The sequence below is a fragment of the Pyxicephalus adspersus genome, chromosome 8 (genome assembly GCF_032062135.1).
Source record: "Pyxicephalus adspersus chromosome 8, UCB_Pads_2.0, whole genome shotgun sequence".
Lineage (NCBI taxonomy): Eukaryota > Metazoa > Chordata > Amphibia > Anura > Pyxicephalidae > Pyxicephalus > Pyxicephalus adspersus.
In genome coordinates this window covers 19,381,504-19,399,913 of record NC_092865.1, presented here as the reverse complement: position 1 = coordinate 19,399,913, position 18,410 = coordinate 19,381,504, and the positions used below count along the sequence as shown (strand labels likewise).

Sequence of the window (18,410 nt, the reverse complement as noted above, 5' to 3'; positions counted from 1 at the left end):
AATATGACTATTAGACCGGGCCTTGGCTCTATGGCCAGCTTGGGACATTCAGTAGTAAGAGGAAGCCGTCTAATCTCCCTGCAATATCCTGTTATGTTTCATACTTAGCGGGTGTTGTTTTAGTTTTATTGCATTGGAGCTTTATCTGCATAATAATCAGAAAATGGTCCAAGGATAATAATGAGGCAATGCCTCTAAGACCTTCACGTTTGAAGATTAATTTTCCTGCTTTCTTAGATTCAGTGTTCCAGACAATTGGAATTTTGATTGTCTGAGACAGCAGAAATAAGTGAACTGAATGTGCTCGTGTATGGAAATGGAGTAACCTCCATCACCCTGGCGGTGCTCACTTCGACATTCACTTGTCTGAATGGAGATTGGTCGGTGTTGATGAGCATAGTAAATTTGTCAAACAGCGATCACTGCATACTTAAGGAAATTCATGTTAAAGCACGTGTTTTAAGTTGAGGATTGGGGTTGGAACTCTGACAGGTGTTCATAGGTGTCTGCGTTTCTAGTGAAGAAAGTTATTTTCGCTTCCAGCTTCCTGCAGACAATGGACCTGATTTATTAAAGCTCTCCAAAGCTGGAGAGAATACACTTTCATCAGTGAAGCCGTGTGATCCAGCAAACCTGGAATGGATTTATTTAATGTCATTTGCTATTTCTTAGCAAATGCTTTGAATGCTGGATCAGATCCATCCCAGGTTTGATGGATCACCCAGCTTCACTGGTGAAAGTGTATTCTCTCCAGCCTTGGAGTGCTTTATTAAATCAAGGCCATTATCTCTGATGGGAGCAAAGATAGGACCAAAAATATCTTTTAGTATTACATGGTACATGTTGGGTGGCTGTTTTATATATATATATATATATATAACATCCATTCACCATTTCTGTCACTTTAACATTCATTCCTTTTTTTCTAAATTCCTTTTTAGCTTGCTAGATTTAAGGCCTTTATTACCAAGAAGTTTTCCACATAGATCAAATACTTCTGTTCCTGTTCAAACTTTAGTAACGTGTAATCAAAACTCAGCAAAAATCTTCTTAAATCGGAACTAAATCTAAATAAAAAAAATACGCTTACCTTTAAATCTTCAGATTCCTCGATAGCGCTGGATTCCCTCGATCCGGTCCCGCGTCGTCCTAGAATACGTCTGCGGAGGAAGCGCCGGCACTGTCATCTTCAATCTTCTCTTCCGTCTTCTTGTGTTCTTATTAAGTCACCTGATCTCTTACTGCACAGGTGCGAGATCAAGGTGACATAGCCCGATGTGATCTCATGCCCATGCATGAAATTGGCATCTCTTTTCCCTTAGTGGAAAAAATGCCCCTTCCGCGCATGCGCAGTGCCTCCCGGGATATGCGGTGATCAAGACTGAAAGGGACAGTGTTGCACCCTTTATTTTGCTCAAAATCAATAACATTATCCTTTACATATGAGGGTTGTCTACCCTTTTATGTAAAGTGAAAATGTTGAGTTCATGTCCAGTTTAAATAGTAGATCAACAATGTTCCATCATTTGCCATTGATATATCATGTATCAACCCATCTCAAACCAGTCTGCTACCTATTTTAGAACCTGAGCCATAGTTTAAATAACACTTTCATAGACTGTACATTCCTGGTTTTAATGACATTTCTTTTAGTTTATATATGATGATAAATTGTAATAATAAATTCATTACCTTGTGATTCTCATGTCACTGTTTTGGTTTATTGACAATATTAGTTTTCATTGAGTCCCATTATTCTGTGTTGTCAGACTTTTAACTTACAGATGTACTAATAAACTTTTTTTTTTTAATTTAGGTTAGAACTATCTGAGGGTTTATACATTAATTTGCTTTTCTAAACACAAGTAGATTTTACTCTAAATTTGCAAAGGACAATATCATTGTTAAGACACTCCGGGTTTTATTTAGTTCTCTTTTCTCTAGTAAATGAAATGTATATAATTAGTAAGGAGATCTTCTCATATGCACAAGGAGGCTGAATAGTTATCTTTTGCACTGGTAGACCTAAAGGGTTGCATGCTGCCTTATATTTGCTGCTATGATGAAGGTTTTGTAGGAGGGGTAATGGCATAGATAAGCCCTCGGTTGCCCTGTGGTTAGTAAATTATCCATTTGCTTTCTTTAATATAATTTGTTTTTGTTTTTTTGTTTTTTTAGTACTGTTTACATTATTTATTTGTTTTGCTCAGAGCTCGTATAATAAATAATATGTATGAAGTGTTGAAAATAAAAAGTAGAAATCAAAGAGCGTATACATATAACGAATAACATGTGGTGCATGCCCAACAGCACATACTGTGCTGAGAGCTCATAGAGTACATAATAACGCATTGCACATCAGCCATAAATACTGATCACTCATGGTTCAGAGAATGAAAATAGAATCCAAATGTAACATTGTCTCAGCTTTCCTAACTGTAAATCTCACCTTGGCCTGCAAATAATTACTACCTTGTGCTGTGTGGAATGACTACATCTGGAGGGTACCAGCCCCTACAGCTCAAAATATATTGCCTCTGGGAATCCTTTCCAAGTCACGGACTTTATGAGAGGACTATGGGGGGGTGGGGGGGTTGACTTAACGATGATGTAATGACAGCATACGCACGAAGTGCATTGCATGCTATGTACACATTGCTGCAGTAACAAGCTACTGTGAGCCCATTGCACAATACATTTACACGTTAAATACAGCCAGTCCATGTCATTTACTCCAGCAATAAATTTCAACTAACGTCTATTAAGAGGGCTTTTAGTAACATTTACTGAAAGCGGAAATCCACCCTGAACTAACTTTGAAAGAAGTGGGAAAGGGTTGGGTCCCTTGCTGGAATTGTATTCTGTACTATTACCTCTTTTGGGCAGCTTTTCCCCCAATTCGGGTTGTGGCGTGGCAGCCAGGGAGCAGCTGAGGCCTGAATTTTCTGGTTTCTCCCTCCAAAGCTTAAATCAGATTTAAAAAAGGAACTTTTAGGAAGGCTGTAGATTGCTGGCTGCAGTCTAAAATTTGGGATAGATTAGGGAAAGGATAGCTCTCTGTTAATGTTGGTATCCAGACATAGGCTGCTCAGAAGTTCAAGAAATCCCCTTGCTTCTTCTCCAAGGTAGTTGAATGACATTATCACTCAAAACAGCATTGGCAACCTAACTTTTCTAATAGTATTAAAATTGTTGAAAACATGAAATCTTTTATTTTATCACTAGAAAACCTCCTGTGACTTCTACTAAGCATGTTTCCAACAGATGGATTTTTAGCATATGTGATTTGGGTGGCACCTTAATGTGCTAGGGAAGGCACACAATTTTGGAATATAGTGCAGCTTCATCCTTCATAGGTCACCAAAATAGGTATTGTATTGTGTGACATAAAAACATGATCAGAGGGCAGCATGGTGGCTCAGGGGGTAGCACTGTGGTGGTGGCTTTGCGGCACAAGGTCACAGGTTCAAATCCCAGCCAGGACACTACCTGCAAGGAGTTTGTATGTTCTTCCTTCAAGAATTGTCTTTACACAATACATATAATGACTATGACATTAGATTGTGAATCCCTTTGAGGGACAGTTAGTGATATGTTAATAGACTTTGTTTCTCCTCTTCTCTCACTTCTTATCCTTTACTTCCTCTTCTTCAATTCCTTCTCTTATGCTCCTTGCGTTTTCAAAAATCTAAATTGGTAAAATAAAGGGATGGCATTTGTTTACTTAATAAGGGATTTGTAGTCATAAACAAAAGCACCATATATAGGTTCTGCCCACTGCAAGCTCACTGAACTATAAAGTTCTTATAATTGCTTAAAGAAGCTGGCACATTATTTTCTTGTTGTGGCTTTTTATTGTGTTCTATTGCTGTTATACATCTCGGAAGTCATTGTCAATGTTAATCCTCTATCGTTTAAATCATGAATGTTTAAAAAAATGTAAAACAAATGTAAAGTTTATCTAAAGCCAACACTTCTTTTTCATTTTGGATATCATAGCGGATGGTTCAAACCCCTTTCAGTGATTATAAAACCAAAATGTAAACCTCGGGCACCCATGTGTAACCACAAAGACATTTTTTAATGAAGTTTAGTTTTAGCGTTTAGTTTATTGCTTTTCATCAAGCCAAATGAGATACATGTTCCTAAATTGTGTTGCCCGAAGAGTAAGTGGAAAGAAAATATGCAATTAATTTTTTTTCCAAAAACTTTATCTACTATAGGGAGAAGTTAGATCATTTGCAGAATTCCTGTAAACATTATAGTCATTATCAGTCATGTAGTTGGTGCAGATCCTAAGTGTACTTAGCCATTATGGCTTGTCTGCAAACCACCCACAGTAAAAAGATAATTTGTTAATACCTAAATGAAACCCACAGAAAACTGTGAAAGGGCAGTGGCTGGCTTAGTACTGAATAGAAGCTTTGTTTGGGGCTGACGTAATGTATACACTCATTGTATATCTTGTGTTAGGTTTGTAATGGCCAGGGCTGCATCACTTAATCAAAACACGGACTGATGGCAGAGGACTTAATTAGTTGCTTCACTGGGAGCCCCACTAGTTAAATATTGTGATTAGATTAATTAAAAGGGATTATGACCATATTTCCAGCTTCTGTAAGGTTTGAATTTTCCATGGTGGTCCCAAAGCACCGCTGCAGCTTTTTTAACCTATTTATTGCCAGTATAGCTCAGTACAATTTTGGACCAAGCAATTGAAAATCTATATTCAATTTTATGTTCATAAAAAAACAACATGTTTCAGGGTTTAATGGGATCCCTCTTCATCAGGGTTAAGAAGAATACTGATTGTGATCAGTACATAATAATAACTGGTATGTAAAAGGTATAGAACAGTGGTCACCAAAATTTTGGTGATCGGCTGCTCTGTCCCCCGTATGGACAGAACCCGCCAACTCTTAGAGACACACAGCGCCCCGCACATGAGTGGTCTGGATCCCGTGGATTTAGTGGTCTGTGAGGTCCGAAAGGTTGGCTACCACTGGCATAGAATATCAAATGTAAAAATTTGGGCATGTGTAGAATCAGGTAAGTAGTTGGGTACTGATAGCTAATCTGGGGAGATATTATAAAAACTTTAGCTATAAAATACAAAATAAAACAAAACCCTATACATATATATATGTGTGTGCATGTGTGTGTGATAAAAGCTGTTAAGAAAGCACAGTTTAAAAACGAAAGTTGAGCATATGTCTATCATACACATCTATGTACATTAAAACATTTTTTTATTAATAACGTATCTACACAGGTAATTGATATGTATATGTTCTACTATTTTCTTAAGTATATACATGAAAGTCCTGCTAAGAGCAAGCAGATTAAGGTGGTTTGTATTACCTTAATTAGCCAGAAAAGCTGGATACATTTATATTGTGAAACTAATCAATAGGTCCTAGCAGAAGAGAATAAATTCCATTTCAATCCCATATGTTATTTGTATATTAACCAGTTGTGGACCTTAGGCTTGCTACAGAAGGAAGAAATGTGTAGACAGGACATATGTTGCAAGCACTTTCCACTCATTTTCTGTACTGCTGCACCACTGCGACACTTATTAGCTATTCCCAGCTGTCAAATTTACAGCTGGGTCTTGCCAAGCGGCAGCAGCTATTGCTGTAAAAAAAATAGAATGTCTGAACATAAATACTTGTAAGCAGTTTATTTAAGAATTTATTCAAATGAGTGATTCATAAGTACAATATAATAGTATTGTTCAGTTCATATAAAGATCAGGAGGTGACCTTTGTTCTGCACTTGTGATCATGTGCACATGTGGTAAATCAACTTTACAAATATGAAATCAATTTTTTCTCCTATTTAACCTCATAATAGTCTATAGTTAACCCTAATCAACCCTAATTATCTACCCTACTCCCTAATGGTATTTAATCTTTTTTATTGTTATATTTTTTTTTATTCTTTGATTTTTGTCATGTTTAAAAAATTTGGGTGTGTAAATTTTATTTTCTTTAGTAAATAAATCTGCAATACTTTGGACACAAATATCATTTTTAGTATTTTAAATACTTTAGAGACAAAGTTTGGAATTTTTTCTTTTTAACTTCAAAAATACTAGTATTAGTGTACAGCGCTGTGTAATATGTTGGCGCTATATAAATAATGTTTATTGTTATTATTAATAATAATATTAATAAAAATATTAATAATATTTGTGGTATTTTTACTAGAGGAAGTACAGGCTGGTGGGAGGAACTCCAGTGGTTGTCATTGGGCAGCAAGCATTCTACTCATCAGACATTGCAATGCTTGCAGCTGCTGGGGTGCAGATTTAACTTAGGGTACGGATAGAAGTCGGGGCTTTAACTAATACAGGTAGGTAATAAAAAATATTAGGGTAACTAGACGTATTTTTTTTTTCCTAAACAATTGTAACAGCCCATCGTAATTCGTTAAATCGATAAACGCACACAACTTATTCCTATGCTGCGGATGTCGATATGTATCATCAATTAACCCGCATTTTTTTTTCATTTTATACTTATTAGTCACATAATTTCTTTCCATCATCAGCTGGGTAGGCACCAGGAAAACCGTTCTAAAAAATGCGTTAACTCTGCCAGTGTAACATAGTGTACTAAGTATATTCCATATTACACATTTCTTCTCATGTAGTACTAAATGCTATAAGACGTCAATGGAAAGTAAACAAACTGTTTTAATTTGCTACATTATTTGTATGAAATCTGTATTTATTAAATAAGCTTTAACCATGAATAATCTATGACAGTTTCTGAAGCATAATGGCTTTACTAATAAAGAAGGCCCTGAACTGTTTACATACTTTTATGAAGATTCTGCAAATAATTAAAATGTTCCCACTGTCTACTGATACACTAAATTATTATTACACAGTATTTATAAAAGCGCCAACATATTACGCAGCACTGTATATAGAAATATAGTCCATAGTCATATCACAAGCTGTCCCTCAAAGGAGCTTACAATCTATTGTCCCTACCATAGTCATTTGTCTTTAACACGGCCTAGGGTCAATTTTTTGGGGGAAGCCAATCAACCTAACTGCTAAATGTTTTTGGAATGTGGGAGGAAACTGGAGTACCCAGGAGGAAACCCACACAAACACGGGGAGAACCTGCAAACTCCACGAAGATAGTGTCCTGGTCGGGATTCGAACCTGGGACCTGGCGCTGCAAAGGATAAGTGCTAACCACTGTGCGGCCCTATATAATCAAAAAGTTTGGACATGGTCTTTCACCTACCCTCTATACGTATTTGTTGGGTAACCAAATCATATATAAAGTCAGTTTTACAATTTGTTTGAAAGGGGTGTAAGGGGGTTATTGCTAATTTTGGGGCAAAATTCTAAATGTGCCTATACCTCCCAGCCTAACTATGCCATTAAATCAAATCAGGTCTAAGTTGCCTAGAAGGAAAATGTACTCGCCTAAACCTGTAATTTGGGTTCCACGTTTCATTATGGGGGATCACCGATGGACTACTTAAATGCCCTCTACATTGGCCGGTCTCTGCCCACTCTCTTTTGCCCCATTCAGAAAAGGAGTCCTCTCCTGACAGCCAATAGAAATTATTCTTGTCTGGCAGGCAGGACACCCAAGGTAAGAAATGACTAAATCAATAAAGCTGAAGAATAAAAGAAGGCCAGGGCAAGAGAAGGAAAAAAGAGAGAGAATGGAAAATGAAGAAAGAAAGTCAGGGCGTGACCATTCTGTCTGCTGTTAGAAATAATTGAAAGGCTTTTTTTCTTTGTAGAACAAATAGCTCCTGGTAGTATAAAAAATAAAATAATGGAATGAGTGCTATGAATGGAGATGTCATCAATTATTTTATAGCAAGAACAATACATCTCAGAATTAGAAATTCTATTTTAAATTAAATGTTAAACAAGAATATTTGCTGGAAATTTGCATTGCTTTTAAATGCTGTTCATAAATAATTTATATTTTTCAAATTATATTTATTATTATTTCTAAACCTGCAGTTATTTCATATTTATTCAACTAGAAAAATGTAAAATTTTAGTTCTAAAGAGAATAATTATACAAAGAGACACGGTACATTTACACTAAGTTTCAAAACTGTTGGAAACTAATATATAAAAAAAGGTAATCCTTATGGGGCTGTTATAAAACTGTAAATGCCTAAATGGTTTATTTTTACATTATTAATATAGAAATCAGTTCTTACCCACGTGTCTGGCAGGGCTCAGTTAATGCTGTACAATTTTTATTAATGAGCTGCTCCAGAAGAAACACAATAATAGAATACTGTAAATAAGCCAATTATCCAACTTCATTAACAATTTACAAGCTTATTTAAAAGGTTTTACCAGGGTAAAGAAAACTTATTTTACTTCTGTACTCCCTTTCTATGTTATAATGTTGAGTTGTCTGTCTTCTGCTCTGTGCCCATTTTATCGGGAACTGCCAATTGTGAGCTGTGTGCGAGTGTTGTTCTATTTAATTATATAAATAAATATATATACATTTATAAATAACTATATATAAAGATATATACATTTATAAAGCTATGAAGCAAAAGGCAAATATGAGTGTAAAAATATGTGCAACTTGCCATATTACAAACAAGTTAGATGTGCTTGTTTAAGACTTGTGAAAGACATTTTTTTCCTACCCTGCTACCTTGTTTAATCATTGCCTTGATTTACTAACCATGCAACTCTTGGCTGATCATCTTTTTTTTTTTTTAACATTTTTTATTTATCTTTCGTAACCAGGGTACAGACAAACAAGAACGATTTAAATTTTAGAGAGCATGGAAATAATTGAGAACAGCATTAGTATAGTAAAATATCACCACACATTAGGATACAACAAAAAAAGGGGGGGTGGGATGGGGATAGAAAGGTAGGATAGACTAAGGATTAATGGGGGTGCTGGAAGGGGGGTACGGGGGTTGGATGATGATCTTGATGCTGTTGTTAAATAATTCTCTCCCCATCGCCGTAATTCAAATGCTGATGATGTCAGAGCTTTCCTTTGTAATTAGCACCTACTGGTTGTTGCAATTCCTATTCCTAAAGTGTATTTAAAGTGCTACTAAACCCTTTATGTAAGAACATGTTGATATCAGCACTTTTATTTGTTGTGTCTCTGGCTTGTCAAGCCTGGTATTGCCCAGCATTTCATTCCTAAAAACACTTTCCCTTCTCCATTCGTATTTTGAGTGGCTACAGCTGCCTTGCTTGGTGCCATCAAGTGCTACTGTAGCCACCCTTGTGTGTGCAATGGGTAGCACAGGTATATATTCTATGTAGACAAGGTGTAAGGATAAAGAGAAGTCATATGAGGATGGGGCACACATGTGCAGGGATGATGGGACAACCTTTGTACAGGGCAGGGTGAATATGCACAAGGATTATGAGAATGGCCATGTGACCTGTGTACGGTTTCTAACCCCAACTCTAAGTTTGGACAAAGCATTGCTCAGTATTCTGAAGCTAGCATAAAAGAATAATAACAAGTATAAGTGGTTGTGTTTTGCAAAGGTAGAGAAATAGAGGAGAAATCTTTCAATGGGAATACCTGTTCTGGGGATGAATTCCCTTCTCCTACTTCTTGCTGGGTTTCCACAGCATGGATTCAAGGAAAATGTCAAAGAGGACGCGAAAACCTCGTAAAGGATTAAATATTCTCCTCTGCTCTTAAAACAAATGGGACTTTAGACACACTTTAAGTGTTAGATTTGAGTTGACTAGGTGTTGAATATTTTTCCTGTATGATGTTTCTCCATTCCTATATACACCATACAAACTTTTCAAATATAAACCTTACAAATTGTCCTCCTCAGCTGTTCCTCTTTATGGGTGGATATATACACCTTTAAAAAAATTGTTTTTTGTAATATTATAAAAGATTGAAAACAGAATCAAAGGTGTGTTTATCTGGTGAGAATATAATGGATGTAGGCCTTTAGACCTAGCCCATTTGCCAACCCTAAGAATAATCAAAATGAACAAATAGAACGAAAAGTAGGGTTTTTGTAGGCAAATGATTTCAATTGAATTTATATTAAAATCATGTAGTACATTTCAACAAATTCAAACAGTTTGGTATGACCTAAGACTTGGCTCTTGGTCATTACCAGCTTGGCTCTATAGGGGCACTCGACTTCTAACCAGAATCTACAAATCCTTGGTAATTATGTTGTATGCGTAAGTCTATTACCCAACGAGTTTCACCCAATCTGGGCTTCTTCAGGGGTGTTGTACGTATAACAAGAATGACCAGAAGTTTATTTGCAGTTTCTATATATATAACAAATAAATAGATTCAGTAAGTACAGGTAATAATAGTATTGGTGAGTACATAGTCAAGTGGTATACAAGTAATATGTCAGAAAGTGATAATCACAAACAACAATACATTTAAATAACCAAACCGAATATTTAAAAGATGTTATTCTGCAGTAAACCCAGCCCTTTTAATAATTTAATGTTATTGTAAAAAGCTAATTTAAAGGAATAGAAATTAAATAAAGCAGATTGACCAGTCATTTTTGTTATGGTCTGCAAACAGGGGCATGTTGGGGGTTATACATTTGCCTTTATCTTTTGAGTTAAAAAGTGTCCATATTTCCGAAAGATGGGAGGCATTCATAAACCCATTTATATATCCAAATAACAGTCGATAAAAGTAAAATATAAAACCAGACATTTATCACAGCAATGACAAGAACCCAGGCATCTTGTGCTTCTTGTAGCTGGTGGAAGGGGACTGATTTATAAAAATGCCATGGATGCCTGTACATTATTGCATTTTAATCATTTCAAGTTTAGACCATTTAACATTTTGGAACAAACACTTTTTTGTCATTACGCTGTGTAATTGAGAGCAGAATGATCAGATCCCTTTCATTTTCCCAGAAGTCTTCTATTCAAGAAAAAGGCATTTTTATTCTAGTTTAGAAGAAGAGCATAACTTCATTTCAGGGAATGGAGAGGAGAGATAAAGAAGAAGAGATGTGATCATTTATTTCAAAAGTCTTTAATTTAGAGCTGGAATAGAGGTAGAAGAAATAATGGCTATTTAGATGCAGTGGGGAGTAGCTTATGAAGACTTTGGCACTTTTTCTTTGATGCTAAATGATTTGTCCTGTTGATGCTTTGAGCAGTTCCTTCATTTGTCTTCACGGTCTTTATGGGATTTATGGTCTTGTGAAAGACATTTTTTTCCTACCCTGCTACCTTGTTTAATCATTGCCTTGATTTACTAACCATGCAACTCTTGGCTGATCATCTTTTTTTTTTAACATTTTTTATTTATCTTTCAATTAACCAGGGTACAGACAAACAAGAACGATTTAAATTTTAGAGAGCATGGAAATAGTTGAGAACAGCAGTAGTATAGTAAAATATCACCACACATTGAGACATAACAAAAAAAGGGGGGTTTGGATGGGGTTAGAAAGGTAGGATAGGCTAAGGATTAATGGGGGTGCCGGAAGGGGGGTACGGGGGGTGGCCGATTATCTTGATGTTTGCTGTTGTTCAACAATTCTCCCCCCATCGCCGTAATTTAAATGCTGATGATGTCAGAGCTTTCCTTTTTGATTAGCACCTACTAGTTGTTGCAATTCCTATTCTTAAAGTGTATTTAAAGTGCTACTAAACCCTTTATGTAAGAACATGTTGATATCAGCACTTTTATTTGTTGAGTCCCCTGCTTGTCAAGCCTGGCTTTGCCCAGCATTTCATTCTTAAAAACACTTTCCCTTCTCCATTCGTATTTTGAGTGGCTACAGCTGCCTTGCTTGGTGCCGTAAAGTGCTACTGTAGCAACCCTTGTGTGTGTGCAATGGGTAGCACAGGTATATATTCTATGTAGACAAGGTGTAAGGATAAAGGGAAGTCATATGAGGATAGGGCTAATGGGATAACCTTTGTACAGGGCAGGGTGAATATGCACAGGGATTATGAGAATGGCCATGTGACCTGTGTACGGTTTCTAACCCAAACTCTAAGTTTGGACAAAGCATTGCTCAGTATTCTGAAGCTAGCATAAAAGAATAATAACAAGTATAAGTGGTTGTGTTTTGTCAAAGGTAGAGAAATAGAGGAGAAATCTTTCAATGGGAATACCTGTTCTGGGGATGAATTCCCTTCTCCTGCTTCTTGCTGTGTTTCCACAGCATGGATTCAAGGAAAGAGGACACGAAAACTTCCTAAAGGTTTAGATATTCTCCTCTGCTCTTAAAACAAATGGGACTTTAGACGCACTTTAAAGAGTTTGATTTGAGTTGACTAGGCGTTGAATATTTTTTCCTGTATGATGTTTCTTCATTCCTATATACACCATACAAACTTCAAATATAAACCTTACAAATTGTCCCCGATTTAGAGGGACTGTCCCTTATTCCTCCTCAGCTGTCCCTCGTTAGATGAATACAAACACCTCTATAAAATTCAATTTTTTAATATTTAAAAGATATTTTTACAGTAAACCCAGCCTCCTAATAATTTAATTTGTTATTGTAAAAAAGCTCATTTAAAGGAATAGAAGTAAAATAAAGCAGCTTAACCAGGCCTTTTTTATTTTTGTTATGGTCTACAAACAGGCATGTTGAGGGCAATACATTTGCCTTAACCTTTTAAGTTAAAAAGTGTCCATATTTCCGAAAGTTGGGAGGCATTCATATACCCACCGTAGCTTGATCCCAATAACAGTTTACTAAAAGTAAAATATAAAACCAGACATTTATCACAGCAAGGACAAGAACCCAGGCATCTTGTGCTTATGTAGCTGGTGGAAGGGGACTGATTTATAAAAAAATGCCATGGATGCTTGTACATTATTGCATTTTAATCATTTCAAGTTTAGACCATTTAATATTTTGGAACAAACACTTCTTTTTTCCCATTACGCTGTGTAATTGAGAGCACAATGATCAGATCCCTTTCATTTTCCCAGAAGTTTTCGATTCAAGAAAAAGGCATTTTCATTCCAGTTTAAAAGAAGAGCCTAACTTCATTTTAGGGAATGGTGAGGAGAGATAAAGAAGAAGAGATGTGATAATTTATTTCAAAAGTCTTTAATTTAGAGCTGGAATAGAGGTAGAAAAAATAATGGCTATTTAGATGGAGGGCGAGTACCTGATGAAGATTTTGGCACTTTTTCTTTGATGCTAAATGATTTGTCCTGTTGATGCTTTGAGCAGTTCCTTCATTTGTCTTCACGGTCTTTATGGGATTTATGGTCTTTCATGTTGTGATGCCCAGAATAGAACTAAAGATTACCAGGACTGGAAATGGAAAATTACAATTCATACTCAATGAAATTTAGTGATCCTATTATCAATGTTTTTAAATTTACACAGATGAATGTTTTTGAATCTTGAGTGAAAAATGGGGAGGATGAATAGCCTACTTAATTTGTCACTCCCTGTCTACACACATGCATTCCAGCATGGACTGCACATTTCTAAATCTATGTATATAAACTAGATGATTGTCATCTGAGACGAATGATTACACTGCACAACAACGGTTTTGCTACTTGGAATAACACATGTGATTTACATTATTTCAAGTGTGCTGATTCCAAATCTGAACTCAGAATTTGCCTATCACATACAAATTTTAGGTTATAGGTGTGCTATAGCTGTTCAAATTGTCGCTAATTGGGTAATGTATTTTTACATAGGAACATTATAACAGTTGCAGCTACCCCTATGCCTGCTGCCACCTCAGCTGAATCACGCCCCCTGCAGGTATGCATGTTCAAGCAGCGGCTGGGCAAGTCAGTAAGCTGACGTCAGAAATAGGTATATAAAGCGAGATGGACCAAGGACTTGTCTCTAGTGTGAAACCATCTTATTGGATAGTACAGCTAGGCCATGGGGAGTCTGTTTTGAGCTAAAGATGAGTAGGCGCAGCTGTGTTAATAAACTGTACAATTTTTGCTACATTTGTACATCAATGCAAGAACCTATGTAAGAGGGTGGGATTTGCTTACAAGTATTACTGGGATGTGAAATTGGAGATCAAGATAAAAGATGGGCACCTCATATCTGCCTTCAGGTGTGTTACATTGGCCTAACACAATGGTTGAATAGGAAAAGGAATAAAATGCCTTTTGCTGTGCCTATGGTTTGGCGTGAGCCAAAAGACCATCACTCGGACTGCTACTTCTGTATGAGTAAAATTGCTGGGTTTTCTAAGACTAAATCAAATCATTGTCTATCCTGATTGTGAATCTGCTCTGAAGCCAGCGCCACATGATGCAGAGAATCCAGTGCCAGTCCCTCCTACATCTGTTGTTACTGTCAGTGACATGTCGGATGAGGAACAGGAGGATGATGTTGATGTTGGTGAATGTTATGAACCCCAATTTGAAGAGGGTAAGCCACATTTTATAAGCCAATCAGATTAGGATCTAGTAAGGGACCTGCCTTGTCAAAAGAGAAGTCTGAACTGTTATACTCCAGATTAAAGGAGTGGAATTTGCTACAAAAAGGAAAGAACTTCACACTTTCGTGATCCTCACACAAAGTTTACAGATTATTACAAGCTGGAAAACGACATTTGCTTCTGTACCGACGTGAGTGGTCTGATGATGGAGTTAGGTTGCGAATACATACCAGAGCAGTGGAGATTGTTCATAGACTCGAGCAAAGTTTGAATGTTGTATTGCTGCATTAAGGTAACGAAAATCACCATGTTCCTCTTGCTCATGCTGAGGGAATGAAAGAGACATACGAATCCTCGGAGGTTATTTTGAAATTGATTAACTATTCAGAACACAAGTGGAACATTTGTGGTGACCTGAAGGTGGTGGCACTCCTTCTTGGCCTGAAATTGGAATATACAAAATATATGTGCTTTCTGTGCCTGTGGAACAGTCGTGATGACAGCAACCATTACAAAGTGAAAGAATGGCCACCCAGAGCTGAACACACTGTTGACCAGTACAGCGTGATGCATAAATCATTCATTGATCCAGAGAAAGTTTAACTTCTGCCACTTCATAATAAATTTGGAATAATGAAAAACGTTGCAGTTGTAATGGATCGTGATGGTATGGGTTTTCAGTATCTGAAGGACAAGTTTGGAAAAGGTATAACAGATGCTAAAGTGAAAGCAGACATTTTTGTTTGTCCCCAAATCTGCAATTTGATGCCACATTCAACATGAGTGATCAGAAGGGGAATAATCTTTCAGAATCTTTTTTTCTAGATTTTCCTCCTTTAAAATTGGGTGCGTCTTATATTCCGGAGCGTCTTATACGGCAAAAAATACGGTAATTGTATATGTTGTTGCAACATAAAACAACGTTTTTGTAATGTCATGGAACTATGAGGCAAACGTTAGTTATGTATAGAGATTACATAGTAACTGCGGAACAAGAGAAAGTAGCTAATCGCGTCTATACCTGTAATTACCTTAAGATCCTGACATCCTAGGCAGAATCGGACTTCAAATTTGGATTCAGCGCACTTGATTTAGAATAGGACACATGGATTAGACCAAGTAGCAGACAATATTTTTTTTTTTTGATGCAGTGTTATGATTGGTGAAAATCTAGCTTTTGCACAAAGGTCCCCTGATAATGTTTAATGATCCGCCACAATGGATCAAGAAACAGCAGAGCGGTGATAACTGCTGTCATATCTTATGAAGGGGGGTGCAGCAGAGTGCCTTCTGCTTCTTCCCTCCTCCTCTCTCTATAGAACTGAACAGCACTCTGTAAACCACTCTTTATTGTGCTGTCATTGGAAACAATATTTCCTGATTATTTACGTAGTGCTGTTCAGTTTTACCCCATAGGATATGACAGCGCTAAAGAATATTAAAGTCTGTACAAAACTTTGGAGAGGGTTTGCAAATGGATACAACAAAGGACTATACTTGCATAATGTACAAAACTTTCATCCACGCATTGTCACAAGGTATTAATGCAGGAATACAATTAGAAGACAGAGAGTGCTGTCACTCTGTAACAGGAGGTGCTCAAACAGGGATCTTCATGGTAACGTAATATTTTTTTAAAGGTTGCAGATTTAAATCTTGAATTAGATTAGCATATCATAGTTTATATGAGATTTTATTGATGGGGTTTAGATATTCTTTAATTCTCCATTACTTCTTGGTTATAATAACTGTTCAATTATCCATTCCATAATGTGTAACATAACCAACATTTGCTGTAAATGTAGCTGTAGGACTAAGTGAACAAATCATTTATTGGGATAATAAATAAAATACTTTTATAATACTTATACTGTTAAAAAATACTTATATCTAATTCCCGTTAAAGGAAACCTGTCTTAAAAGAGACACAGTGGAAGCCATAACTGAGCCTCCTTTATAGATACTGGTGTTATGGCTATTATGCCAATTCAATGGCTTCAAAGCTTTCTGGGCAATGCCATCTTACTTATGTCAGTACAGGTATACATGAAATACAATACAGATCCTGAATTCTATCCCTTTGTCTATGAAATGCCATGTGTGTTCTAATGAGTGTCCTCTGCTGTTATTACAGTTTGAAGGCTGCAACAAAGCATTTTCAAGGCTAGAGAACCTGAAGATTCACCTGCGAAGTCACACAGGGGAACGTCCATACCTGTGCCAGCACCCCGGCTGCCAAAAAGCGTTTAGTAACTCCAGCGACAGAGCGAAGCATCAAAGGACTCATCAGGACACAGTAAGAGGGGACACAGAGAGGAAATGATGATGGTGATGGTGGGAATGCAACACAGTGACAGTCAAATTAGTTTTTTGTCCGATTCCTTTAGATATACAGGTGACATGAAGTTCATATGGCTACTGCAATTTTTTTTTATTAGTTTGATAATATATGCAGAATATTTTTTTAAGATAGGATGAAAAACTTTAAATTCTTTACAGGGGTTGTAATTGACTGTGCTTTAGCAGCCAGCGCAGATTGCATTGTCTGAGATATGAATAATAATAATAATAATAATATTTATTGGTAATATTATTATTATTATTAACCACCTGGCCGTTATTGATGGAGACCACTTACCCAGTGCACAGGTAGCTGGCTGGGATGACGGATCTCCTCAACATGAAACGCTGACGCTAAAACAGCTGGCAGCATTTCCAAATTTACTAGGGGGAATTTAGCCAAAGGCAATCAAAGTGAAAATAGTACAAGCTTATCTCTGGCAGTTGCTGCAATTATTCTATCTGGACAACAGCTTTAAATGATCTAAAGCTATAAAACGCTTCTGTAACCTTTTGATCATAGACCATTAAATAGCAAACGCATTGGAAGACTGGTCATTATCTCTTCACCCACCACAAGTTTTCAGTGCTGTGCAAAAAAAAGGCACATTCTTCCAAAATGAGCCAAAGCTCAAAATTTACAGCCTTGTAAATAAAGAAAAATTATAGCTGAAGGATCCTTGAAGACAGTCTAAACAAGTGTTTTGTGACACACAAACGTCATGAAGTAAAGAAACTCCTTTCTTCAAAAACCTTCTTCATTTGTGTCTCACGTGCTCCCCCACCCAGGCACTGCCTCCCATGAGTCCTAATAATGTGCATCTCATATGCTCTCCCTTAAAGACATTGCAGATCACATTGGGACGGTTTCAGCAACAGAGGCTGTGCTGTCAATCTAGAAAGTGGGACAAGGAATGACCAGGTGCAAATTGACAACCTGCAGGGTCGTGAATCAGTAGTGATATTGGTGATAGCCATGCCCCTGCAATATGTTTTTATCTCACTGCAGTTCAAACAGAAGAGAGTGGCAACTCCACTTTACAGTTGGAAGCAGTGCAGCATTGTTGCCCTTTATCACAGGAAACCACATTAAGTGTACAGGTAGTCCCTGAGTTAAGGACATCCGACATACAAAGGACTCCTAGCTAGAACGGGATTCTCTGCTCCCTTGTGTGCAGGAAGGAGGCTTGATGGGGGAGGGGGTGGTTTACATGTCTTGCAGCAAAAATCTTTTGCTAAACACAGCTGAGGTTGTGGGTGATCTTAATCAATGAGATTTTCTGCAACATCTTGTAATTCCTTATTGATCAAGACAAACTCTGCAGTTTTTTCTTTTTGCATATCAAAGCACCGCTTGCTCCAGAAGCTGATGAATGTCTAGGCTCAATAAAGTTTTTATTTATTATTTTTTTTGCTTTGTTGGTGATTAACTCACAGTGAGGATTTTATACAGTAACTGACACCACGCTGCGTAATTATATGTTAAGAAAAACATCTGTCCTAATTGCATTTATTAAAATAATGTACCTGTTCCCACTTACATACAAATTCAACATAAGAACAAACATCCAGTCCCTATATAACCTGGGGACTACCTGTACATCATTGGCAGAATCAATAGATATTTGTGTGACTTTGCAGGTGTACGAGAAGATACAGATGAATTTATAAAGTGCTG

The 18,410-nt window shown here is 36.9% G+C and overlaps 1 protein-coding gene across 1 annotated transcript in view; it reads left to right on the top strand.

Annotated features, from left to right (window-relative positions):
* GLIS1 (GLIS family zinc finger 1) overlaps positions 1-18,410 on the top strand; it is a 94,127-nt gene that overhangs the window by 53,732 nt on the left and 21,985 nt on the right. Inside the window, exon 5 of the mRNA XM_072419671.1 lies at positions 16,527-16,688. Within this exon, the coding sequence (XP_072275772.1) occupies positions 16,527-16,688 (162 nt within the window). The remainder of the gene's footprint in view (positions 1-16,526; positions 16,689-18,410) is intronic.